The 27,429-nt window shown below is 38.5% G+C and overlaps 2 protein-coding genes across 14 annotated transcripts in view; one reads left to right on the plus strand and one right to left on the minus strand.

Moving 5' to 3' along the window:
- Positions 1-899: 899 nt before the first annotated feature.
- Positions 900-21,974, plus strand: TTC19 (tetratricopeptide repeat domain 19). The gene is made up of 8 exons (XM_033090691.1): positions 900-970; positions 1,424-1,466; positions 2,191-2,247; positions 2,568-2,629; positions 4,877-4,971; positions 17,775-17,929; positions 19,474-19,636; positions 20,351-21,974. Exons 3-8 carry the CDS (start codon positions 2,215-2,217, stop codon positions 20,482-20,484), a joined length of 642 nt encoding a protein of 213 aa, XP_032946582.1. The 5' UTR covers positions 900-970; positions 1,424-1,466; positions 2,191-2,214; the 3' UTR covers positions 20,485-21,974.
- Positions 21,975-22,282: 308 nt separating this feature from the next.
- Positions 22,283-27,429, minus strand: part of NCOR1 (nuclear receptor corepressor 1) — a 165,603-nt gene continuing 160,456 nt past the window's right edge. For all 13 annotated transcript variants that reach the window (XM_033090679.1, XM_033090674.1, XM_033090678.1 and 10 more), the window contains 2 exons: positions 26,996-27,172; positions 22,283-25,469 (listed from right to left, as the gene is read on the minus strand). In XM_033090679.1, the coding sequence (XP_032946570.1) occupies positions 25,282-25,469; positions 26,996-27,172 (365 nt within the window). In that variant the 3' untranslated portion in view covers positions 22,283-25,281. The remainder of the gene's footprint in view (positions 25,470-26,995; positions 27,173-27,429) is intronic.

Below are 27,429 nucleotides of genomic sequence, written 5' to 3' on the forward strand. Positions count from 1 at the left end.
TCAGCTTGAAAACCTTACAGTCGTTCTTAAAACTTGTGGTAACTTACTGCTGCCTCCCAATGCTCTATCTCCCCTGCTGTTACCACAGACTACTACCTAGTAATCTTGCCTGCCCTTGCCACTTCCCCCCCAACATTCCATCTTCCATACATTCTCCATAGAGTGATTTTTTAAAGTAAATTGGATCACATCACTTCCTTGCATAATATTTTGCGTGACTTCCCACAAGACCCTACATGACTGACACCACCCCTTGCCCACCCATTTGGCAGTAATCCTCTGGCTCACCATCCTCCCTTCTCATCTGTTTATTTTCATTTCTCATTTTCTTAAGCCTGTAGGACCTTTGCTCATTCCTCACTCTCTGTTTAGGTCATTTCCCCCCATAATTCCTTATTTGGTTGACTCTTATCCTACCTCAGTTTAACTGTCACTTCCTTAGAAAGTTTCTCTGACTCCCATTTAGAGGAGACCTTTATCGTTCCTTTCCATTGCTTTTTTCATAGTTTTTGTCATTGGTTGTAATTAAGCTTACTTTTCCTACAGGGTTATTTCACCCACAGGAAGAAAGGATGTAGGGCAAGGAGCTTCCTTATAAAATATGATGTAAAAATTGCTCACATTCCTCCTGTCTACATCTGTTGACCTTGTCCTGTGGCCCCACATCGTTGCAAAGCAGGCTGACCTCTGTCAACACTGTAGACATAATGCCTAATAGGAATTCAAGACATATTTGGTGAATGAATAGCTTCTTTCTGTGTATTGGGATGTGTAGCCGTATCCACTTCTGTCTGGTAGCCCATGCATCTGCTTTCTTTGCATTTCATTTTCTATTATTTTCTTTGTTTTCTCTTTTCAGTTGAGCATCATGAAAGATGAGCCAGAAGAGGCTGAGCTAATTTTGCATGACGCTCTTCGTCTTGCCTATCAGAGTGATAACAAGAAGGCCATCACTTATACTTATGATTTGGTAACTCTTCCAACCAATCTGAGACACTGATGAAGGATGGATGCAGAAGGGTTGTTAGCTCTCCTGATTTATATTCCTGAACTTCAGGATGTCTTAAAGCTCTTTGGTTTTTGTTTTTACTAAGTTTTGTTGTTGATCCAATTTTTATTACCCTTGGGGTGTCACTTAAAAGAAGTCTCAGTCCCAGTCCAGAAAGAACCAAGTAACGTTAATATTTGTTTCTTCAAGGATGAGTGGATCTAGATTTGGTTTGACATCAACAAAGTATGTGCAAGTCTTTACTCTCATAACATTGCTATACTTTGCTTCTAGCAGATTAGTGATGTACTTTTCTTTCTGAACCATTTCTTTTAATTTAGAAGGTGATAAAAAGGAGTCTTTAGCTTAAAAGTTTTGAAGTAAGCAGGAACCACAGTACTCTAACCTGAAAAACAATTTGTGATTTGCTTTCAGATGGCCAACTTAGCATTTACACGGGGTCAGCTTGAAAATGTAAGTAAGTAAATCACTTTGTAATATGTTGAATTTGTGAAGGACTAGCCTCAAGGAACCTGTTAGTAAGGGTACTGGCTAAGCTGCTGTAACAAAGAGACCCCAAAACATAGTGACTCAAACAAGAAGGAGGTGTATTTCTCTTTAATGCATTAGTCCAGAGGTAGCTAAACACTGAAGAGAGCTCAGTACCTTTGCTCTATGAAGTGGTCCAGAAGCCTTGGTTCCTTCCAGGATAGGTCCTCATCTGCATAGGTGAGCTGGCTCACCTCCAGCCTACAGGAGGGAAGAAGAGAGAATGGAGGGCAAGCAGCTTCCTTGTAAAATATGATTTAAAAATTGTTTACGTTTCTTCTGCCTATATCTCTTGGCCAAAACTTTATCATATGACTATACCTAACTGCAAAGGAGGCTAACCTATTACTGAGGAGATCCTGCACCGAAAAAATGGAGAGAGTGAATTTTAGGGGATTGTTTACAAACTCTGCCACAGTGGGTTTGGATGAGAAGTTAATTTCTGAAGTTGGTTTCTACTCATCACAGAATAGTTTTTAAGATACCCAGAGGATGTTTTCCCCTTGTAAGGATACTTTTCTCTGTGTATGTGAATGTGAGTGTGTGTATGATGTGTTTTACAAGGAAGAAAGCATCAGACTAGTACTTAGAATCCAGAGTCATGTAGATAGTGGAGCCCAAGTAAAAGAAAAATCTTTTCCTTATGCTTTTAGGCGGAAAAACTTTTTAAGGCAACAATGAGTTACCTGCTTGGAGGGGGCATGCAACAGGTAAGTATGTTGCCTAGGATTTGGCCCTAGGTGAAGCAGTTTTCGAAATAGTCTTGCTTCCTGAAAACACCCAGTCCCCAACATGTGCTTTGGCCGAAAAAACGGTAGACACCCCCCCACCCCCAGGACTTGTATAAAAACTGCCAGCCAGTCTTTTCACTCATTCAAGAGCATGGTAACTGAGGAATTCACAGTTGCCTAATTCTCTAAAAGGATAGGACTACGGCTTTCAGGCCAGTCAATCTAGAAGCTGATCTGAAATATTCCATGAGGAAGTTTTACTTGTCATGAATTTTCTTCATTTTTCTTTTTCCCAACAGGAGGATAATGCAATAATTGAAATCTCTCTAAAGTTGGCCAGTATCTATGCTGCTCAGAATAGGTAAGTATACTCAGAATCTAGGTGTGACAGCAGCCAGGGAGTAGGGGCTGTGGATAGGAAACTTTGACCCTGAAATGTTATATAATTTTCATTTGCCTACTAATCATCTGGGTCTCCAAAAAATTAGGTGTCACAATCAAAGTGTTTTCTCCCTCATCTTTGAAATCTTTAGTCTTTCCCAGTTTTGCCCCTGCAGTTTCTGTGAGCCAGCTGAGTGGGGCACACAGCCCTCACACCTCTGGCTACACTGCGACAAAGCTAATCAAGTCTTCTGTTCCCGTTTGAACTGGAAGGAGAAGTTACAGTTAGAACTTTAGCTCCTTCTAGAAAGAGGAGGGAGCAATGTCAAAGCTGCTGGGGATAATAAACTTTGAAGAAACCATCTTGCTGGTATAAGTATCAACAAACCAAGAAATTAGGTATAAAGTTAAATGAAGAGAGAGTTGCTATGGGAGTGTGTTAGTGGTTAGTTTGGTGGGCAGTGTTTTTAAAGCAGGAAGCTAGGTTTTAGGAGGGGAAATATCTAGGAGTAGAGGAGAGACCTCTGGATAAGTAGGACGGGAAATTGGTGCTAATTTAAAAGTATTAGATGAGCCTCAATTCTTACAAAGAAGAAAGTCTGCCAGCTAGACAGGAAAGACTTTAGAAAACAGTTTGGAAATGTGCCAAAGGTGAGGAACTAATGAGTGAGGCCTGGTGCCTTTCATTCTCTACGTGGAGTTCAAAGAAGAAACACCTAGACTGGAAGCAAAGAACTCCTCTAGAGAGTTATATTTTGGGGTGAATTTCAGGGGAGACTTAAGACTAGCTTTTCCTTAGATTTTTAGTTGCTATAGAACTTGGGTACCAGGCATTTGGAATAACATCGAGCCCGGTGCTCTAGATAAGTGATCATTGAGGTCAGGGGCCCTGGCACTGGTCCCTGGTGCCCTGGTCTCCAGCTCCTTCATTCTTAGCAGGAACCGTTTAGTCTCTCAGCATTTGGTTGGACACTAGACAGGCTAGAGCTTCTGAGGGCCTTTGAGTTCATGTCTTTTTGGGAGCTTTGAGGTTGGCCCATCCCAGGGAGTATTGCAGCTGGGATCAGTCTGCCTTGGAGGAGTAACAAGCAGAACTAAATGTCATTGGCATATGAACTAGAGTAAGAAGCCCAAAGCTAATAACACTGGAGAGTAAGATAAATTCCTGATCTTGTAGAGGTGGAAGCTTATGTAGTCGCCACTAATAATTAGCCTGTAAATTACTCTGTACTCTCAAAAGTGTTTTTTTTCATTTTGTTTTATTAAGAGAAGCATGAGACCAGAAAATGCATGGCCAGATCCTGAGGTTTATGAAGACTGCTGGTTAGGAGAGGAGTTGTTTATAGATGTTCCGCTCTGTTCCGCTCTGACTAGGAGCGTGCTGTGGCCAGCCTCCCCTGCTCCGTGTCCTGGCTGGATACCAAAGCATGTCTGCCCAAGTTTGGGTCGAGGAAGCTTCTGTTCTTCTGAGAACAGAGTGAAACTCTGGGGTCCCTGGCAAAACACTAGAGAAGAAGGGGTAAGCTTTGTAGTACCACTTTGGGTAAGAAGCTAGAGCCAAAACAAAGGAAGAACCAGGGCTGAGCTTCCGGATGGGGAAGGAATTTCTGTCATGTTTCTGTGTATGTCTTTATAGAAACCAGCAGTTGATGCTTGTTCTATCCAGTCAGTCTGCCTGCTGCTTGGGTGTCCTCTCCAACTGACTGTGAGGGTCCAGGGCTAGAATCAGGCTAACTGCTCTCTAGTGCCATAGCTAGGAGTTCATTTCTATAAAAGAAACTAGCATACAGTTAGGAAGAAGTATGAAGGTAATAAACCTCTCCAGAAATTGTAGGAGGTCAGTAGTTGGAGTCCTGATGCAGGGTAGTATTAGCCTCCATTCATGTTCGTGTTACTTTGAGCAGGTGTAGGCTTTCATACACAGAGAAACTGACTCACTTGAAACTGTTAGTAGGAGATGATGAAAACTGCAGGTTTCTATCAGTTATTAAAACTATGGCTGCATTCTTAGCTTTTTATGTCTTCAGTGACATTAAATGGGTGACTAGAAAAAAATACAACATTGGAGAAATGGCAGCTTGACACCCTTTAGAGGCTGTTAAACAAAATTCCTGTTCCCATATTACACTTCCTTTATTTATAATACTCAAATCCCAGCTGGGAAAATGAGGATGAAAGAGGAGTTTTTGAAAAAGTGGACAGCCAATTGCTGATCTTTGCTTTACAGACAGGAATTTGCTCTTGCTGGCTATGAATTCTGCATTTCAACTCTAGAGGAAAAAATTGAAAGAGAAAAGGAATTAGCAGAAGACATTTTGTCAGGTAGGGGCACTTGATTGTTTTCTGGACATCGCCTTTTTGCCACAAGGGGCTTCACTGTTGCTCTGTGATAAAGGGAATTGGGGGAGGGTAGGCATCCATTTTGGAATTTAAGTGGCTGTTCTTAAGGTCTCAGCAGAGGGTTAGGAATGAGATGTTTTGTTTAAATGACTTGACCACCATTGGGTTTTTTTAACCCTTTGGTGACATGTTCATAATTTACCTGTTGATTTTTATTATATATAACCTCTGTAAAATTGAGAAGCAGAAAGGGAAGGTTCAGCTACCAGTCACAATACTAATTAAGTATCCTTTGGTCCCAGATAAACACCAAGTTATGAAAGGTGAGAGCAGCTCATGTTTTTGCAGTTCATCCTCATTGTGGAGAGAAGAGCTTAAAGAGTTATGCTAGGAACAGAATGGGGTGGGCAGGAAGCTCTCTAGCTCTAAACCATTTGGGTTTCTTAATCTGGTTTGAAGTATTGGGAATTTTTGGTTTTGACATTCATGCTTTTATTTCACACTTACTCTCTACCAAGAGCTAGCAAGATGTTTGAGGTAGAACAGTTAGCTCTGTTGTCTCTAAAGTAATAAACATGCCTTGAAAGAGTTGTCTGTACTCAGTTGTCCTCCAATTCTCTCTTGAACATAAACCAGTTTTTCTCCTCCATCACTCTACCGAAACTCCCTTTATTAAGGTTCTCATCCCTTTTCTTACCTACTGTACTTATTAGCAGGTGATCTCTATCTCACCCAGGTGATCACTGTCTCCTGCAAACACGGTATTCACTTGACTTCTGGGACACCTCACTGGTCACTTGCCTTCCCCTTCACCACCTCTAAAGTTAGCAGACCTCTTCTTTGGCCCTCTTCTCTTTTTCTCTCTGCACTCACATCCTAGGAGATAACATTTAGTCCTATACCTTTAATACCAGTTTTACATCTTCAGCCCCAACTTGCGCGTGAACTGCAGACTTGTGGGTAAGATTGTCTACCTGACCTCTTGACCTGAATATCTAATGGTTGTCTCACGTTTATCGTGTCTGAAATGGGTCTCTTGATTTCTGCCACTCATAAACTTGTTTCTCTACCACTCAGCCTCAGTTTAGTGAATAGTACCACCTTTCACCTAGTTGCTTTGGCCAAGAACCTAAACATCATCTATGATTTCTTCCTTATTCCCTATAAATCATTCATTAGCAAATTACATTGGATCAACCCTCGAAATATATCCATTTCAGACCACGTCTCATCCTCTCGCCCTACCGCTTTGGTCCAGCCCATCACTGTCCCTTGCCTGGACACCTGTAATAATCTCACAGGTTTTCCTGTCTCCCTCCTCACACAACCTATTAACCATGCAGCAGGCAAGGTGATCTTTTAAGAACTCAGTGCCTTTGCATCAGCTTTAGAATAAATTCAGAATCCCTGTGTGGACCTGTACGGCCTTACATGATCTAACCCCTCACTGCCTCCTGTGCATCATTACTGCTCATTCCCTTGCTCATTCCGCTTTCGCCACACTGGTCTTTTTCTTGCTCTTCTTGTACATTCCAAGCTCATTGCTGTCTTCAGGCGTTTCTACTTGCTGTTCCCTCTGCTTCTCTTGTTCTCTCATATCTTTGTATGGCTGGCTCTTCATTTAGTTCTCTGCTCAGTTATCACTTCCTCAGGAGGCCTACCCTGACTAAAACAATCATCTCTTCACACCTTAGTGTCTCCCTAGTTCTTTGTCCTTCTTTACTTTTCTTAATCACACTTGAAAGTAGGTGTGTGTGTGTGTTATGTACTTGTGTTTGTATTGCCACTAAAAGTATTTTTGTTCAGTGTTTTTAGTATTTGTCTTCCCTGTCAAAGAGGGCTAGAGACTTCATCTGTTTTATTAACTGCTAACTCCTCATTAGAGCAGTGCTTGGCACATAACTGAGACTCAGTAATTGTTGACTGAAAGAACAAACGACCCAACAATTGCAAACAATAAAAGTTTCAGGGCAGAGTGGAAGTGCTTTGAGGAAATCCACAAAAGATACAAAAAACAAGTCTATCATATATGTCACTTTTGAACTATTCACACCCTTGCTATCTTTCATTTTTAGCATTGACTGGACAGTTACTTAAGAGTGTAAAGGTATCTTTTCTGATTCCAAAATTAATACCAGTGCATTGAAGAAAATTCAGAAAAGCATTAAGAAGTAAGTAAAGACCATCTATCATCACATTACCAAGAAAGAACTACTATTTATTTTTAGGTGTATATCTTTCCAGGCTTGTTTTTGTCCTATGCTGTTTACATTTTAAGAAGCAAATTAGGGATCATATTGTATGTGTGTGTGTGTGTGTGTGTGTGTGTGTGTGTGTGTATTTTTAATTTCTTAAGTAATATATTGTGAAAACACTTCTTTTTTTCCCCAGGCAAAAGGATTCTTATTGGAGAGAGCAAACTAATTTTTATTATAAACATTGTTACATGTTACTAGTTATGCAATAAAGAAAATGTGTTATTATTCTTAATCTTATTTTTTACTGAAGGGATATATTCCCAGTTTTGAATAAAGCAAATCCATTATCAAATTTGCATGCTTTTTATTGGCATGACTATCTATCCCAATGGTAGATTACTTCAGATCATATAAAAATTTGGTTTAGGGTACTTATTTTGTTTCTCATGTTGTAGATGTATATGTAATCACTGAGGAAAGGCTCATAAAAAATTAAGTGAAAACAGCAGATTATAAAACAGTATAATTAGGAGGAGACTGATTAGAACAAGGGCTGCATGATGATAAAATGTAGACAGTGATTATCTCTGGTTGGTAGGTTTATAGGGGATTTTTGTTTTATTTGTGTCTTTCTGAATATTCTATAATTTTTGTAACACTTTTTTCTTTTTAAAATTACCTTCTAATATTACCTGTAAGTCAAAGAATATTATAAAAATTTAAATACAGCATTTCTTTGCCACACTTCTTCCTAGTCATTTTCAACTCTTAACCAATTTCTTCTGTTTTTTTCCTTTATGTTTCTACATAACATACAAAATTATTTCTTGATTTATTATTTTTAGAATCTATTGACCTACAGAAAAGTGAAGATTTAGTGCAATTTTTGGTTGTGTCTACATTATTTTGAATATACTCATATGTTAGTTGCTGAGCCAAGTAACATAGTTACATTTTCTTTTGTATGTAACCTTTTGTTTCCTCTGAAGTTCAAAAGTTAGACTTTTTTACTGCTTGGTTTTTTTTACGTATATGACAAGTTCTTTTCTTTACCATAGTACTTACTTTAATTCCTAAGCTTTTCTGAGGTTCTAGGGTACAAATTGGCTTGCTTTTCACTGGCATAGCTGTCGATAGGCATTCAGTCTTTGTCTTCCTTTCATGTGCTCAGTCACTTAGCAGCTTTTTCTCTGCTTTTCATCTCCCACAATTTTTGTTCTTTCTTATCTCCTTTGATTTGTTTTTGCTTTTCTTTTCCTTGTACCTTTTTATCTTTTTCATCTGTTAACTTTGATTTTGGTGTTTGGGGAGGGCGTGGAGATAAATACATGTGTTCAATCCAGAACGGCGTATCTGCATATTAGTCCAGTTGTCTGTTATTGAACATAAGGTAGTGTCCAGACCTGTTTCTTTGGCATAGATTCTTAGCACTGAAATTCATGTCGAAAGTAGCACATTTTAAGGTTGTTGATGAATATTGCAAAATTGCCCTTGACAGGATTATACTACTTTCCATTTTCTGGTTCTGCTCAATTTGTTAGTTTTGTGACTTTGGTCAAATTAGTTAATCCCTATGTGCTTTTGATTCTCAGAGTGGGAGTAGGAGAGTTATAGTCTCTCATAGAACTATTGGGATTGACTGAGTTAATATATGTAAAGCACTTAGAAAAATGGCTAATACATAGTAGCTACTCAAAAAAATAAGACCATTATTCGTCTTTTTTATTGTGACAAGGCAGTGTGGCCTTCTCCCCAAAGTGTGTTACTTTGTGTAACCTTTGTCAGATTGATGGTACAGCATTGATGCATTAACTAGCATTTCTTTGATAAGCGGTAAGGTTAATCATTTATTGGTGCTTCTTTGTAAGAATATTACTCTGTCCTATTGGCTTCTTTATTTCCTTTATTTGTGTGTATAGAGTTAGGAGTTGGGGATTTTGTCTTAATTAAAAGGAAATGTGAAACTAATATTTGTATAATTTAAAGAATAATGAGAACAGGTAGTGAGCCAGCATTACCAGTGTGTGCGAAGCCCTGTGGACTGGTCCCAAGCCCATTTCCCTTCCTACCTCGGACATAACTACTCTCCTGAATCTTTATCACTCATTCACTTTTTAGTTTCACTTCTATACAAAAGATATTTAGTTTTTACATGTTTCTTTTTAAAATTTGTACAAATGAAATCACACAGTATGATTTGTATGAGTCTTTAATTTTGGGGGGGTTAGATCTGAATTCATTTTTTAATTTTCTTTGCTTTTATTAATTTTTAATACATACTGAATAGCTATTTTATACCAGGTACTGTTCTAGGGTTTGCATAGAGGCAAGTGAGGCAAAAGTCCCTGGTCTTCCAGAGCTTAATGCTTAGAAAGGTATTTTTCTTTGAATCAGATAAATATTTGCCCATCTTTCCTTCTAATTTTTTCTTTTTCTTCTAAACAGTTTTAACATTCACCTTTTTAACATATGTGCAATTTACTTTGGTGTGAAGTTGGTAACTACTTTCTTAAAGGTAATCTATCATTATGTGCTTATGTATTAATTACTTTGTGTTTGGCTTTCTTTTGGGGTTTTCCATTCTGATTTATTCATGTGATGAAACTTGCATGCATTGTTTGAATGATATGGTATTATACGTTTGAGTTTTATGGTAATAGAGATGTAAGACATGCTGCTTCTGAAAAATTTTCCATTTTATTTTCACATGAATTCTAGATATTTTCACATGAAATTGAGATCATTCTGTCGAGTCCCCAAAGTGCTTTGAGACTAAATTATTAGATTTGCATTATAGCTAATAATTCATAAATTAGTTTAGGGAGATTGTCAAAACTTAGCATTTGACCACAAGTAGCAGAAAATTTCAACCAAATTAAGTTAAACAGTAAGGGCACTTATCTCATGTAACAGTCAATTCAGCAAAAGGGGGCCGGTAGTTGAGTTAGTTGATATATGGCTCATTGAAATCCTGAAGGGTAAGGTTCTTTCCATCCCTCCTCACTGTTATTCTTAGTGTGTCGGCCTTCTCTTCGTGCTCCCCTTCTTTGATGTTTTTCTTAGAATGAAAGTAATCCTTTCTATAAGTCCCCAAGGAGATTTATCCTTACTTCTCATTGGCTGGAACTGGGTTACATGGCATTTCTAACCCAGTCCTTGGCAAGAGAAATGGGATTATCATAATTGGCTAAAACTGATCAGGGTCCATTCCTAACAGGATGAGGATCTCCTCTGCTTGGAAAGAGTGCATGTTGGGACAAGCAGCAGCTGTGCTAGCAAGGGAAGTCACTCACTACACTGTCTTTGTAATACTGAGTTTTCCCGTTGAGGAACATGGTATGGCTCTTGCTTAACATTTATTCATGTAGATGTGACAGCTGTTCTCTTACAGTTGATTCTAAGTGGATACTTTACTAAACCATTTGCTTTTCCGTTGATATTCACACTAGTTCCAGATATATAATTATACATTTGGGAAATCATGAAAATTCTTTCCTTTCAGATAGTTATACTTCTGTGTCCCCACCCTTCCACCCCCCATTAAATTTAGTTCATTTGCTATAACCACAAAACATTAAATAATAGTGGTGATGGACAACTTTGTCTTGTATCTAATTTGGTGCCAAACTATATGAGTACATTTATTATTCTATATCTAGAGCAAATCCGGCTTGCTAGTAATTGATTACTTGTTCAGTGTACTGCTGGATAGTATTTAATGCTGAGATTTTATTTAGAACTTTTGCATTTAATTTCTTATGTGAGATCCACAGTTTATTTCTTGTGCTTGTTATTGCAGGATTGTATTCATGTGATGAAACGAATTAGAATGCTTTCTGTATTTTGTTCTGGAATAGGTACGCGGTGTTACATAGGAATGAACTATTCCTTGAAAGTTGTGGGATCTATGAAACCATATGGGCCGATCTCCTTTAGAGTTGATTCTCTGGCAACTTTTATTCTTCCTTGGTAACTCATACGTTGAAGCTTCTTCCATTTTCTTGGTTTGATTTCAGTACCTAGGACAGTGCCGAGAACAGTGTTAATAAATATTTTTCGAATAAGTGAATGCATGGATGAAAGAATTTTGAGGGACTATATTTTCCTAGAAGATACTTCCTTATGAAATTATATTTTGAAAGCATAGTTTACTATATTCTCTACCTGAGAACATATTCCTTTCCCAATTTTTAATTTTATAGATTTATTTCCTCCCTTTAAGAGATTTTTTTCCATTGAATTCTTCTTCCTCCTTTCCTTGAGCTGAACATTTTATTCATTTTCATATTTTAAATGAAAATTGAAATAATTTCTGGAAAGTTTAAGTATTTTTGCTGGTATATTTGGTTTCATGAGTACTTGAAGTCTGGAACCTGAGTTTGAAGTCTGGATCTTCCATTTATTAGCATTCTGACTCCAGACACATTACTTAACTTTCCTTAGTTTCCTCATCAATAAAATAATACTAGTAGAATCTACCTGATAGAATTGTTACGGGAATTAAATGCTCTAGGACTATGACTAATATTTATTAAATACTATGTAAGGGATTATTGGAATGTGATATATTTATTAATGTAATTTATTAAGTGGTTTAGCTCTGTTATATTATGTTTACCAATCTCAATTTATGATCTTCCTGGTTATTTTATTTATAGTTTCTCCTTGGTTTTTGTCAATTTTGTTGATCTACCAACTTGTGGTTTCATTTTCTCTATTTTTATATTTCATTTATTTCCACTTTGTTATTATGTCTCCTGCTTGCTTTGGGTTTATTTTGCTCCTTTTCTAGTTAATAAACTTAGGTTATTGATTTAAGATCTTTCTAATATAGGCATTTATACTATAAGTTTTCCTCTGTTGCTTTAGCTGCATCACATAAATTTTGGTATGTGTTGTGTTTTCATTTTCATTTTGCAAAGTATTTTCTAATTTTTCTTGTGATTTTTTTTTTCCCTTTGATCGTTAGGATATTTGGGAGTATGTTGATTAATATCCATATATTTGTGAATTTCCCAAATTTCCTTCTCTTCTTGATTTCTAAGTTCATTCTGTTGTGGTCAGAGAATATGCTTTGTATGATTTCAGCCCTTTTAAATGTATAGAGTCTTGTTTTATGGCCTAGTATATTGTTTTTACTGGAGAATATTACATGTGCATTTGAGAGGAATGTGTATTCCTTTGTTGGTGTTCTGTATGTCTCTTAGATCTAGTTAATTTATAGTGTTGTTCAAGTCTTGCTGATTTTGTCTAGTTGTTCTAGACAAAATTTTTGTTTTCGTGATTTTTTTTGTAAAGATTTCATTGGGGAAGGAGAACAGGGCTTTATTGGGGAACAGTGTGTATTTCCAGGAGTTTATTGGGGAACAGTGTATTTTTCCTAGGACCCATCAGCTCCGAGTCAAATTGTTGTCCTTTCAATCTTAGTTGTGGACGGCGCAGCTCAGGTCCAAATCTAGTTGCTGGGAGTCGAACCTGCAACCTTGTGGTTGAGAGCACACGCTCCAACCAACTGAGCCATCCAGCTGCCTGGGAACTCAGTGGCAGCACCTTGTCTTCATTCTAGTTGTGGAGGGCGCAGCTCACTGGCCCATGTGGAATCGAACCTGCAACCCTGTTGCCCAGAACTCATGCTCTAACCAATTGAGCCACCAGTCTGCCCGTTTTTGTGATTTTTTAAATACATATTTTTGTGCTGTTTAAATGGTCCTGTATATATGTATGTGTATATGTATATGTGTATATATATATGTGTATATATATATATGTATGTAATGCAATCATTGTGAATTATCCCTTCATCAGAAAAATGATTTCTTTGTTCTATTTGTCACAAATTTTAGTTTTACACTGTTGACTATATCTTACATTTAACTTTCTTTGAGTCATTTTGTTGTGTGTCTTTTGTAGAATGCTGTATTTGGATTTTTAAAAAACCCAATCTGAATATCATTGTCTTATGATAGAGAATCTTAAAACCTTAAATAGGTATTAAAATAGTCTATATTTTTGCATTTTAAAAAATGTTTTCAATTTTTGTCATTTCTTTTGTTTTGTCATTTCTTATAAAGACTTTTCCTCACTAAACCTCCATTATATTTTGGAAGGAAGGCATACATATGGTTTTCAGTTCTATTGGGGGTAACTTAAAAATTTCTTCAAGCATATTTGACTCAGGGAAAAACATTTCTGTTTTCATTTTATTCTGTGAGTATAATATAACGTTCTTCCACCTTTCCCTTTCACCAGTTGTTTTTTTCTCTCTGACCTGGAATTTTAGACCCAATGGGATTTATTGCAGAGAATTCTGAAGCCAACTTATTTGCCTTCTTTTGTAGATGCTTATTTTCTCCTGCCTGGTTGTTTTGTAGGAGTCAGAAGTTTTATTAGCATAAGGTTAGGGGATTAGGCTTCTGATGATTTCACCTGGTCTGTGGTGAAGCTCCATTTTTAAGATCCAGTTCTCTTGAGCTTCTGTAGTACATCTTTTGATTATTATTTCCCAGTTCTACTTGCTGTGGTCTTTTATTCAGGAATGTCATTTACCTGTATGTTGGTATGTTGGCCTCTCTTCTGTGTCCTTCATATTTCCCCTATCCTCCCTCAGTTTTCTTGTCTGTGTTTTGGGAATTTCTGCAGTGTGTGTTCCACATTATTGACCTCATTTAGAAAAGTCAGTTCTGCGCTTTTCTTCTTCTGATGCATTCTTTTTTAAGATGTTAAGCAAAAATAATGTACAGCGACTTTAACAAATACCTGTATACCTTCCACTTAGTTTTGTCAAATCTAAGTATTTTACTGTATGTGCTCCAGAATTTTTTTTGTAAGTTTAAACCCCTGTGGACTCTTGCTCAGTGTAACTACTATCCTGAATTTGGTTTTGGTCGTTATCATTCTCATACCTATTTATTGTACTTGTGTATGTCAGTAAACAATATACAGTGAGTCTAATAGATTTTTAAACTTTATAGGAATGATATCGTACTGTACAGTTGCTTCTGCAGTTTGTTCTTTCACTCAACATTATGGTGTTGCGATTCATCATGGTGATGCTTACAGCATGGTGATCTTACAGTTCTCCTAGCACCAAGGCTGTTTGCTTGCCAAACCATGTTTGCTGGGCTGCATTTGTCCAGAAGAGGTGACTTACTCTCTCATTAGACCACTGGGGTGAGGGGTGACGCTGAACCTTTTTCCATCCTCACGAGTGATACAGGATAGAGCTGGGTCTAACTGGTTCATTCACTGCAACTGCAGTGTAGTACTCCATTGTATGAATATATTATAGTTCTCCTGTTGATGGATGTGTAGGTTCTACATGCTTTGCTGTGAAAAATAGTACCTCTTTGAACCTTCTTGGACTTGTTTCTGCACACATGTAAGATATTTCCTAGGGTATGTACCTAAGAGTGGAATTGCTGGGGTGCGTACACTAGATGTTACCAAATTGCTTATGAACATGGTTTGCTGGTTTTCGCTAGCAGTGTGTTAGCGTTCTGTTGCTCTATATCTTTGTTATTGTTGCACTGAAATTTTTTGATCTGGTGGGTATGAAATGAAATTTTATTGTGGCTTCAGTGTGTGTTTCTCTGATTACTAATGAGATATAGAACATCTGTTCATGTGTTTATTGACCATTCAGATTCCCTGCTCTGAAAATTCTTTATATCCTTTGCTTATTTTTTAGGATTGTCTTTTTCTTAATGATTTGTGAGAGTTCTTTATGTATTTGAGTGTCTTATATTTTATAGGTTACAGTCTCTTTGTGGCCTTGTCTTTTCGCATGTAGCATTTGACAGATTAAAATTTGAATGTAAGAGAAGCTTTTGATATTTTCCTTTATAGCTTGTGCTTTTGTGTGTCTTTAATAAAAATTCTTCACTCTTCTAAGATCAGAAAGAGTGTCTTCTAACTACTTGGCTTTTTTACGTTTAGTCTTTAATTTACCTAGATTTTATTTTTTTAATGTGGTGTGAGGTAGTGATACAATTTTTTCCTTTCTCATGGACAGGTTTTAGTTGAGGACCATTTTTATTGGTCCATCCTTTTATCACTGATTTGTAATAACAGCTCTATATTGAGTTTTCATAGATTGATGGAGTGCCAATGTTTAATTCTATAATTAAAATTAATTTTTAGTTTCATTAAATCTTTCCATATTTAGTTCAGTACCTTTATGTTTTTAATTTTCTTTTTATTTGTTCATTCAACCAGCCAAGAAATACTTAATTGAATGCTTGTTATGTGCCAGACACATTAGTAGGCACTGAGATACAGCTTAAATAAAATGAAGTTGCTGCCTCATAGGGCTGAGTTTCTAGTGGAGGAAAAAAACACTGCCCAGTAAATTGATGATACATCCAAAGATGATTAAGTGTATAGAGATATGTACATGAGGGAATATGCCTTTAGCGGGTGTGTTGGGGCAGTGTGCTAATTTATAGAGGGGTCGGGAAAGGCCTACTTGGGAAGAAATCTGAAACCTACTTGTAGTCTGGGATTGTTTAATTAGCTAAAATCCTTAAGGGTGAGGCCTCCTTTTTTATTGTCTGCTGATTCTCATTTATGAGACAAAACTCATCTATTAGTTACTGTTCTCTAGATCTGTATTCTCCAGTTCTTTTTTTTTTTTTTTAAAGATTTTATTGGGGAAGGGGAACAGGACTTTATTGGGGAACAGTGTGTACTTCCAGGCCTGTTTTCCAAGTCAAGTTGTTGTCCTTTCAGTCTTAGTTGTGCAGGGTGCCGTTCAACTTCAAGTTGTTGTCCTTTCAGTCTTAGTTGTGGAGGGCGCAGCTCAGCTTCAGGTCCAGTTGCCGTTGCTAGTTGCAGGGAGCACAGCCCACCATCCCTTGCGGGAGTTGAACCGGCAACCTTGTGGTTGAGAGGATGCGCTCCAACCAACTGAGCCATCCGGGAGCTCAGCGGCAGCTCAGCTCAAGGTGCCGTGTTCAATCTTAGTTGCAGGGGGCTCAAGGAATTGAACTGGCAACCTTGTAGTTGAGAGCCCACTGGCCCATGTGGGAATCGAACCGGCAGCCTTCGGAGTTAGGAGCATGGAGCTCTAACCACCTGAGCCACCAGGCGGGCCCTCTCCAGTTCTTTTATGCGGCACTGGGTGTTTTTTTCAAACATTAGTCAATTCTGTAATGTGTCCAGCGGTGCGGTATCATTGCAGCCTCTATTATTCCTCTTCAAAAAATGGATCATCTGTGCTTTAAATTCGGCTTGTCACTTTCCATTTCAGGATTCTAATGTTCTCTGGTTTCTTACTACATTGCTGTTTTTTTGCACATTACAACGTTTTCATTGGCCCTAGACTTTCTTGATAATTCATTCTCTTTGAGTTTATCTTCATATGCATCTGCTAAATATTAGTTTCAAACTAAAAATAATAGTCCACATTTTAGTCCATGTGTGAACTCAGTCTTATTTAAGATGTGGGGAAAAGTTTGTCATTTAACTGGATGTTGCGTTAATTGTGATTTACAAGAAATACATTTTGATCATTTGAATGACCAACCACATAATTTTTGGTCATTCAGATGATCAAAATGTATTTCTCATATTTATTTGGTCTTTGTCCACAGTTCCTACCTAGCTCACAGGCCCCAAACCCTTGAAATTTTCTAAATATTGAGTGATAAAGGTGTCTTTTGTTATGTTAATGAGGCAACTTTAGAAAGCACCTAAGAATCTGGGCCAGTTGCCAAAGGAGCCTACCACATGATTAGAGGGTTAGAGCTTTCAGTCCCACTGGTGACCTCTGGGAAAGGAAGACGGGCTGGAGGTTGAAGCATTGCCAGTAGCCAGTGATTTAATAAGTCATGCCTAGGTAGTGAAGCCACCATAAAACCCCGAAAGGACGGGGTTGGAGCGCTTCCACGTTGGTGAACTTGGGGAGGTGCTGGGACAGTGGTGTACTGGAAGGGCATGGAGACCCCGCGCCCCTTCCACATGCCCGGGGCATTGCCTCAGTCTGGCTGTTCCTGAGTTACATCCTTTTATAATAAACCAGTAATCTAAAAAGTGAAATGTTTCTGAGTTCTGTGAGCTGCTCTAGCAAATTAATCAAACCCAAGGAAGGAATCCTGTGATTTATAGCCGGGTACCTCTGATTTATAGCCAGTCAGAAGTACAGGTAACAACCTAGGCTTTCAACTGGTGTCTGAAGTTGGGGAATGGGGATTGCAGTCTTGTAGGACTGGACCCTTAACCTGTGGAATCCAGTGCTGTCTCTGGGTAGATGGTGTCATAACTGAGTTGAATTCTTGGACACCCTGCTGATGTCTGAGCATTGCTTGTTGGTGTGGGGATCCCGATGCCTACACACACACATGCGCGCGAACATACACAGATATTGGAATTGGGTTCAGGAACCAATTTAGATATTGTCACTTTTGTGTAACAAAGTTTAAGGCTAGATAGTACTTAAGTGACGTGAAACATTCAGTGGGTTGTGTACTATTAAAATGTTTGTGGGTTTTAGTAAGAAGAAAAATGACTAGGGTAGGGTGGCCAATTCTCTGCCTCACTTTCTATATTGTACTTGTTACATCCCAGCAATGCTCTTATTTCTCTTCTTAGTGGAAGAGAAAGCCAATACCCACCTCCTTCTCGGTATGTGCTTAGACGCCTACGCTCGCTATCTTCTGTTCTCCAAGCAGCCATCGGAGGCACAAAGGATGTGTGAAAAAGCTTTGCATATTTCTGAAGAAATACTAGGAGAAAGACACCCACAGGTAAGAGGAAAACAGAGAGAGAGACTATAAAACAAAGTATTTCAGAATTTATGATGTGAAATGTCACACACTGGGAATAATTAGCAGATGGTCCTGCATAAATCCTCTTCCTCACACCCTAGTCCATTCATTTTCCTGCCACCACTCCCTCCACCTCCAAGTACTTGTTTTAAAAAGGATTTGAGACTGCTGATCAATTCCTGCGTCTGCCCAGAACAGTTTGCGTGTGTATTGGTTTACACACCGGAGCAGCCTTTCTAAAACGCATGTTTAACCAGGCACCACGTGCTTCTGAGCAAGGCTTCTGAGCACACAGCAGTTTCTCAGAAGATCCTTCCCTGCCTCACCCCACAGGTAAAATGACTGGAAAGTGGAGGGACAGCATTAAAAAAGAAAGTTAACGACTGACAGGATTTAAGCGCACCATGCAAAGCTTTCTGTTAGAATAGTAAACACTGAATTGAAGTCATCTCCTTGTGTCTCCTCTATCAAATTAAGTTTGTAGAGGTAAAAAGTGGTTCACTTTGTGAATGCTTGGCACCCCGAAGGACACAAAAATTTTACCTGGACTGAGCGTGTCCCAGGGCTGGTGGGCAGGACAAGTTATTGAGCTATGGATTATCTTCAGGAAAGGGATTTACGACTTTTAATATATTAGAGTCCCCGCTTAATGGAATACCACTGAGGAATAGTACCGTTTCCCCGGAAATAAGACCTAGCCGGACAATCAGCTGTAATGCGTCTTTTGGAACAAAAATTGATGTAAGACCGTCTTATATTAATTTTTGTTCCAAAAGACGCATTAGAGCTGATTGTCCGGCTAGGTCTTATTTCCGGGGAAACATGGTGAGACAAACATGGAATTCAGACCACCACGTACTGTAACTGGGGGCTTAAAGTATGGCTTCAGTGGAAGAGTGGGCCTGCCTCCCTTAGTACCAGCATTTTAAAAACTTCATGAATATCTTCCTAAAATCAATGACATATTTCTTAATGAGTTTCAGGGTCACCAGTAGGAATGACATTATAATACAGTCTGGCCCCTGGTGGCTGGCTTCTCAAGGTGGCTGAACCTTAAATGGGATCATTTAAGAGCTTCTTTTTGCTGTTTTTCATTTGGTGCTTTTAATAGATAGTTATATTAATAAATAATATTCCTCCTGTTCCCTAGTTTCTAGATTTGTATCATTTTCCAGAGGGTCAAACTGCTGTGCTTCATAGTGTGAATGATAAAGGCTGATGTTCCTCCCGTTGTGGAATGCCAGGAAAGATAAAATCTTAACTATTCAGTTTATCAAACTCCAAATTAGCATTAAATATGTGTAGGTGTATTTTGTTTTTTGATTTTTATTGGGGAAATAAATAAAATTATTTTTTGTTTGAAAACAGCTCCAAGTCAAGTCGTTGTTTTCAGTCTGGTGGTGGAGGGCCCGTGTGGGAATCCAACCGGTGACGGTGTTATGAGCACTGTGCTCTAACCACTGAGCCAACAGGCTGCCCGTGTAGGTGTTTTTTTTAAAGGCTGTTGTTTCTTTCACGTGTAGACCATCGTGCTGATGAGTGACCTGGCTACCACCCTGGATGCACAAGGCCGCTTTGATGAGGCTTGTGTTTATGTGCAAAGGGCGTCAGATCTGGCGAGACAAATAGAACATCCTGAGCTCCACATGCTGCTCAGCAATCTGGCTGCAATTCTGATGCACAAAGGTAGGGAGCTGTGAAATCTTGACTGACTTGCTTTAGAGAGGGAGTTACTGGATTTATCAATGTGTGAACTGATGTTTGGGAGGGCAAGGGGCCGTGAGGAAGCCCACAGTTAAAAGGCTGGCTGAGTAATACAAAAAGGACATGTGTTCGGTTGAAGTGCCATTGTGCTCAATTCACATTAACTTCTATAGTCCTACACTGGCCTGTTGAACCACACCAAGGTGGAGAACACTGCAATGATGGTACCTCGTTTCTTAGTGCTTTACAGATTTCTAAATGTCTTCACACATGTAACTTCATTAGTTCCTCAGTGGACGTATGAAGCTGGTGAGGCCGGGAATATGTTTGCCAAACATACTATGCCATACTACTCAGGGCCTCACCTGTAATTTTCAGAAACCTGGAATGACGTCCTCTTACACATAGCACCTTAATGAAGTCCGTGGCCAATGGAGTCCGGGCCTGGGGTGTACTGACTGGAAGGGGCAGGCAGGGGCCCCACAGCACTCCCGGGGTTAGAGTCCTCTCCACCCCGCCAGCTTAAAACCTCTCTCAGCCAGCGTGTCTGTTGGGCACGAGGTGAGGCAGCACTAGCCTGCCACTTAATAAGCACACAGTAAGTTAGACCTGAACCATCTCTAGTGCTTTCTCTTCAGAATCACTTGGAAAACATACGTTTTCTTCTTATTCTCCCTTCTCTTTGGGTTATTTTAGAACGATATGCACAAGCAAAAGAGATCTACCAGGAAGCACTGAAGCAAGCAGAGCTGAAAAGAGATGAGGTTTCTATACAGCACATCAGGGAAGAATTGGCTGAGCTGTCCAGAAAAAGTAGACCTTTGACTTAATTTTATCAAGCTCTAAATCCCTTTTTGTTGTAGGGACTTTCCAGTAACAGCTTATTATTCCAGTCTCAGTGGCACCCAAATCAATGCTTAATCCTTTGTCCTTGGTATTCAAGTTTCCTCAACTTAGCCTCGGTGAAGGACAAGTTATATACACTGCCACTTTCGTTTTTTAAAGGAAAAGCGACTTTCACCCGACTGCTTCTGACTTGTAAGGATGGATGTCAAGTGATGTAGCGTATGTTTAGGGGCTGTCCAAGCTGGTCTAACTATAGATTAAGGTGGGCTGGTTTTTCCCTCGGGGGGGTGTGTGGTAATTCACACAGGCACCTCTACCAGATGATTCTGGTCCATTGATTTGCTGCCCTCTTTTCTCTTATTTTATCAATATCTGGCAGACCAGAGCTACCTGTCTCGTGGCAAAGGGGGATTATGGTGAGTTATTTTTCTTATAATCTATTTCATGAAGCCCAGTGTGGGATTTAATCCATAGAGGAGGAGGAAAAGTAATATCTTGTTTTGCCACCAGCATCCAGCATGAAGTTTTAAAGTAGGATTAGGCACTTAAGAAAGTACAGCATCTATTTGATCATAAATGAAAGTGAACTGTATGTTTTTGTATGTATCTAGGTATATACAACTGTGAAAAAAAGGGGGAAGGGGAATGGTATAATCTCGTCAGTGCACTCCTGAGCACTCCAATTCCTTTGCAACCTACATCATGAACAGTCATCTAGGAGCTCTTTAAAGATACATGCCCAGGCTGTACCCCAAACCTTTTGATTCAGGGTAGGGCCCTACAAATGTATTTAAAGCCTCCCCAGTAATCCTGTTATGCACCACAGATACAGTAGAACACTCACTGGCCTGGATCCTGGCTTGGCTTTTTGAATTTGGTTCTCAGTATCCTTATCTGTAATGTTGGGAACAAATGAGATTCTTTCTTGGCTGTGGGAAAAGGTATTTGGTCAGGTGACCTTAAATGAATAGACTGCTATATTGAAAGAGCTTTATTTTATCATTCTGCCTCAAAGTCTAAAGTGTGTATTCAAATGCTCCTTGAACTTAGGATGGTTCTATCCTGATAAACGCATCGTATATTGAACATACCATCAATCAAAAATGCATCTAATACACCTACCTTACTGAACATCACAGCTTAGCCTAGCTGGTTTCTACTGAATGCGTATCACTTTTGCACCATGATAAAGTCAAAAAATTGTAAATTGAAAAATTTTTAGGTTGAACCATTGTAAGTCAGGGACCATCTGTAAATACAAGATCTGTAGGTGAGTGTTTTTAACCTCAGTAGCCTTGCAAAGAGCCATTTGCCTAGGAGAAAGTAATTTTTCTAGGTACCATGAAGGAACACTGTTGTTATTGGTATGCCTTTGAGGGTGGGGTGTGAGTGGGAATGATAAACTGGTATTTTTGGTTCCTATGTACATATTGGAAGAACCCTTTCATAATAAACTAGAGACTCTACAACAATATTTTATGTATTCTGTAATCTTTGAGTTTCTCATAAAAAGTAACTTATTGAAGCGTTAATAAAAATACTACAATCAATCCCTGAGGTCCAAATCCTCAGGGATCAGACTTAAACTAGAATTTTATATTTTGCAGATATAAATTTCTTCCCACTTTCCATCTAAGCGCATCTATTATTTACTACCCAGCTAATTCCTTTAATTAAGTCTTAACTCAGACGAACTACAATATAAAGCAGACTGAGTTTCAGTGCAGCCCAGTCTAAATTTATTGGTGATTTTAAAAAAGCATTCAACTACTCACCTTCCACATTGAGAATATTTTTAACTTTTCACAATTGTAGGGGTTAGTGAAAGTTAGGTTTTTCACTTCAGGTTTTATTTAAGAATTTTTGATCTTCCACAATGATTCAGCTCATGGCCCCGGAGTTTTCAGAAAGACAATCATCTCTTCATCGGGATGTTCTCAGTAAAGTTCATTTGCACTGTTGTAAAACAACATAGCAAAGCAGAAGGAGGACTGACCACTCTGATCAATCTGAATTAAAGTGAATTGTTAAAAACAGTGTAGTTTAAATTTTTGAACTATGTCACTAGAGTGTTCAGGGCATAAATATTCTATTTTTAAAATAGAATCTCTCAGCATACCAGAACTAAAACATTATGAAACTTCCAGTCATTAACATGCGTGGAAATTGGGCAGTCAGAATATTTCTATGAACAGCATATTAGGAAGACCTTAATTTAGTTCTGGGTGCTAAGAAGTCATGTGTAAGGATATAGCTTCAGAACACTGAAATCTCAGCCTGCAACGAGTGTTACACCTTGGTTTACAGCTAACTTCAATAAGTAGTCAGTCACCAGAGCTGTGCTTGCTGTTTTCCGTCATGCTAACGTGGACCTCTGTCCCTCCCAGAAGGTTTGCTCCATAGGTACGGCATGTGAGAATTCTGTCTTTTCATTGCTCTGAACTAAGAAGTGATAGTGGGTTTTATCTCCCATTCTGAAATCTCACCTCCAGGTGATGGTAGATGAAATAAAACATGTGCATTGTGATAAGAATGCACCAAAGTAAGTGGTTAATAGCTGCTTACTTTGGGGTCCTCAAATGGAATGGCGAAAGTCACAAGTTAGGCTCTGATCTGACATGTTCTCAAAAACCATGGAGACAGTTTGGAATAGGTTAAGACCCTCGGGGTCATAGAAAAATACCATCATAACCTCTTTTGGTTCAGCTGTCAATATAAATTACTAATGAAGTCAGTATCTTAAATTTCAGCAGAACACTGTTAAAGAGAACATTTAGTAATTATTTTTCATTCACATTAAAATTTTATGTATATGTATATATTTATAATTCAGTGATACCAACTTTCCAAGTAGTAGGAATCTGATTACTAAACCTGATCTAAAGTTTATTTTGAGGATCTCAAGTATACAAGAGTAGAATAGTAACAGGAATGAAGGCTTTAACTTCAGATGTGGATTTATGGTCTATTTTTGTTGCTTATTTAATTATACGGGCAAAATACTGAACTTGGGTCGTCGTCTATAAAATAGGGATTAGACACCAGTGCTACAGGGTGAGGTGAGGGTCTCAATCACACATAGGAAACACTTCATTACAAAGGAGGCACTCAGTCAGTGGTTATCACAGACCTGTTTTCTTTAGGGGCTTCAGAACTTCTGTTAAAAAGTTTAGGTCTACTTAAAGTCTGTAAAGTGCTAATTTTTATCATCCTGAGAGACCTCTACTTCTCCCCTTTCTAGTCAGTGGTATTCTCCCAAAACTTAACCATGTTTCCCCGAAAATAAGAGTTAGCCAGACAATCAGCTCTAATGTGTCTTTTGGAGCAAAAATTAATATAAGAACCTTGTCTTATTTTACTATAAGACAGGGTCTTTAATATAATATAATGTAATACCCAGTCTTATATTAATTTTTACTCCAAAAGATGCATTAGAGCTGATTGTCCGGCTAGGTCTTATTTTCGGGAAAACAGGGTAGCATCCATATGCTACAGAAGGATGCTTCAGTGCTATGCTTAAGTTGTATGAAAAACTAAAAATTCAGTAAGAATTATTAATGAAGGATAAAACTGACCCTCTAGTACCATAATTAGTTAATATTCAGTCTGAAAACCTTGAGCTTCAGTGAAATGAAAACATTCTACAGTAAACTCTCGTCCACAGGGAATTACAGTGAGAGGAAGCACTGGCATATACGAGTAGAGAAGGGGAAGGACCATGACGTTCACCTTGAGAGTGCAGGATGTACAGCACAGAGGAAATCTAAGACTGAGATGCTACACAAATCATCATCTTCTAACTCAGCCAATAACATATCAAACTAAATAAAAGTGTATGTTTTTCCTTTGAAACCTGAGACATCAAGAGCCTTAAATCACAAATAATCTATTGTACCTATGGACAGGGTAGTCAAATTTATTTCAAAAACAAAAGCTTTGTTGGGCTGCATCAAATAAAGGAGCAAAAGAATACTTAGGGGCATGGTTAAATTACCAGTGTGTATAACAGTGAGGTATGCCTCAAATAAGCCTTTAAAACGTCTAAAAACTGAACTATAACATACCCATGCAATAGTATTTTTTCATTGCTACTAATTAAAAAAAATTAAAGCCTGCACTGGAAATTTACAATATGGCAGAATTTGTTTCTCCTACCTTTTGACCCTAATACGTTAATGTACAGATTTCATTACAGGGTCTGTGTTAAAAATCTAAACATTTCCACAAGATTTTAAACATCACTTGGGAACCTGAATTGAGAGGAAACAAAATAGGATAAAAGTACAATGCCCGTGACAGCCAACATTATGTAACTGGGCTGTATGAGGTTGTTTAGAAGGCAAGGGTTAAAAAGATAGAAGATTTTTAAAAAGTACTCCCAGGGTTGATGTGCTGATTTGAACATAAGTACACCAGATACTACAGCAAGGGGAAACACTGCAAAAAGATAATCTATTTACAGAAGAGTGATTTAAAGACATTATGGTTTTCTTTACAGATGTAAGAACAGGAATTGTCCACTTTTTAAAAACTCTACATTTCAACCCTCCACTATTAGAATCCACTGAACTGCCTGTATCAAAGGCCTGTATCCCCACCCCCCATTTGACTCCACATTTCCATCATTTCTTCATCATCCATGGTCCAGGCGCTGCTGAAAAGTCTCTGGACATAAATCATAGGAAGGCAGGTTTTTGACCTGCAATTACAAATAAAACCTCCAAAAACTAGAGATCCCTCCCCCAGACCCGGGCCCCACCCTGCTGCCTTTTCTGTGCAGTTCAGTCGTCACTATCCGACAGCGTCTCGTACTGTGCGGAGAGCAGCGGGGCAGGTTCTCGCTCCCAAATCCTGTTCTGTTGGTGAGGAGCTGCTTGGTTCACAGAAGAGGGGGTACATGCGATCGGTGTTGGTGGCGTACTGCTCAACATCCGCATAGTCAGAGGGTTATAAGGAAACTGAGTCGAGCCTGACAAAATAAAAATTAGGTTTCAATCTCATGAGCATAGTTACTGTTTCATCCAACTTTCACAGGATGGAGGAGGACAGGATTATTCCACTAAAATTGTCTGTGACACTAAGCAAAATGAAACGAGGGAGGGCCAAGGTTTTACCACTTAGGTTGTAGCCAGTGATAATGCAGCAATCAGTGAGAGTCTGGGAGGGACACACAACATGAATAAGCATATAAGGTGCGAGTTGCTGAACCAAGAAATGAAAGCTCAAGCCTGGATTTTTAGTTGTTAAGTCTGTAACTAGGTGTTTCCATGGGGAATCCAAGTAAAACTACTGGATATTAAGCTCTAACTAAAAGAGTCTGGTTACACCAAGAACTGTTTGACTCTTACAGATAAATGCAGGGGCACAGTTCTCAGAGGATGAAGGGGACAAGTAACCAGGAATTTCAGCAGGTCAAGGGGCAGCAGTATGCATGTCACTGGCTGGATCTCACTGGGCAGATTTATCAACGTACAAGATTTAGAAGAGGGATACACAAACCTAATGAGAGCACTGCTACCTTTTGTCAGTTTCTAGATTGTTTCACTGTCCCCAGAAAGCCTCCTCCAGCTTAAGATTCTCTAACAGAAAACATACCATTTCATCAAGCAATTAATTTCAGGAATGGTCTAATAATAACTCCTTCCCTAAGAGACTTGAGAACAGTCATTGGCCTAGGCTAGAAGTTTTCAAATCAGTATAGAACCACTTTACATGCCATGTGAAAATTTTAGAAAGCAAGAGCTTTAACTTGTGCTGATATAATAATCCATATGAAATTTATAGATGTCTTGAGGATTTTTTTCAGTGATGTATCTGTGTATTTAATCTCTAAGGAAAGGACAGCTTTTAATTTTCTGAAACCCTTAAATCCACGGCAAATATCCCAGTTTTATTTAACAAACCAAAAAAGTCTGCTGCTTTTCAAGATAACCATTATCCATTATTATCGTTTCATATATGTATCTGCTTACAAACAGGCACAAAATGGAAAACATTAATAAATATCCTGTTGTTTTTCATCAGTCTGTGTAGACATAGCCTAAAGATAGATAGTGGCTTTTAAAATTCTTCTTCCCATTTCTGACTTTGATTTCTTAGTATTTCCCTAAGAACCTTCTCTAAAAATGTCTATAAGAAAGGCTGAAGGTGCAGCTGCCTTGGAAATGGTACTTTACATTTAGGTAGAGTTCATGAAAGAACTAAAACCACAGACCTACTTGCTTTGGAACAGCAGATGTTGGCTACCAGTATAATACAGAAGTGAGGGGAATGAATGAGATATTTTTTCATAGCTCTTTTTTCATGGTAATCAGATCCGCGTTCTTAAAAATTTTAAGATTATATGTATTCAATTTCTGTTCTGGAAAGCAATCCTATTAATGATACAGTAATGGAAATAGTTTTCCAATCAAAGTTTCTGATTTTAGAAGAAGTACTAACACAAGCCGTAATATAACTGCTTTAAGACTCATTTTCTAGCAGTACATTCCTCACCTGTTGAAGAGGGCCTGTCTTCCCAGGCCCACCCTGGCGTCTGCCTGTGGTAATCTCCTTCTGAATGTACAGACGAGACTGAAGAGGGCCGCTCAGTTCCTAAGTAGCCTTGCCCAGGGATAGGAGATTTAGATTTCCTACTGTTTGACTTGCTGATCAGCTTTGGTTTGCAAACTCCTAAAAGTGAAATAAATTATTAATTGTTAATATATAGTAATTATGTTCTCAAACTCTATCAAAATGCTGATTATATAATGCTAAGTGAAAGAAACAGAATGGTAGCATGAAGAATCCAGATCCTACTACCCAATGAAGTAAAAAATATTTAAAAGAAAGCCAAAATTTACTTGTGGCAACCAAAACTAAAAAAGGGGTATGTCCTCATGCCATAAACTTAAAAACATGTAACCAAGGAATTAAAATTTACGGAACAC

The sequence above is a fragment of the Rhinolophus ferrumequinum genome, chromosome 21 (genome assembly GCF_004115265.2).
Source record: "Rhinolophus ferrumequinum isolate MPI-CBG mRhiFer1 chromosome 21, mRhiFer1_v1.p, whole genome shotgun sequence".
Classification (NCBI taxonomy): domain Eukaryota; kingdom Metazoa; phylum Chordata; class Mammalia; order Chiroptera; family Rhinolophidae; genus Rhinolophus; species Rhinolophus ferrumequinum.

Coding starts and splice junctions, on each gene's coding strand:
- TTC19 (XM_033090691.1), top strand. CDS start 2,215: ATGAGTTACCTGCTTGGAGGGGGCATGCAACAG. Junction 2,248..2,567: donor TTGGAGGGGGCATGCAACAG/GTAAGTATGTTG, acceptor TTTTCCCAACAG/GAGGATAATGCAATAATTGA. Junction 19,637..20,350: donor TGCAATTCTGATGCACAAAG/GTAGGGAGCTGT, acceptor GGGTTATTTTAG/AACGATATGCACAAGCAAAA.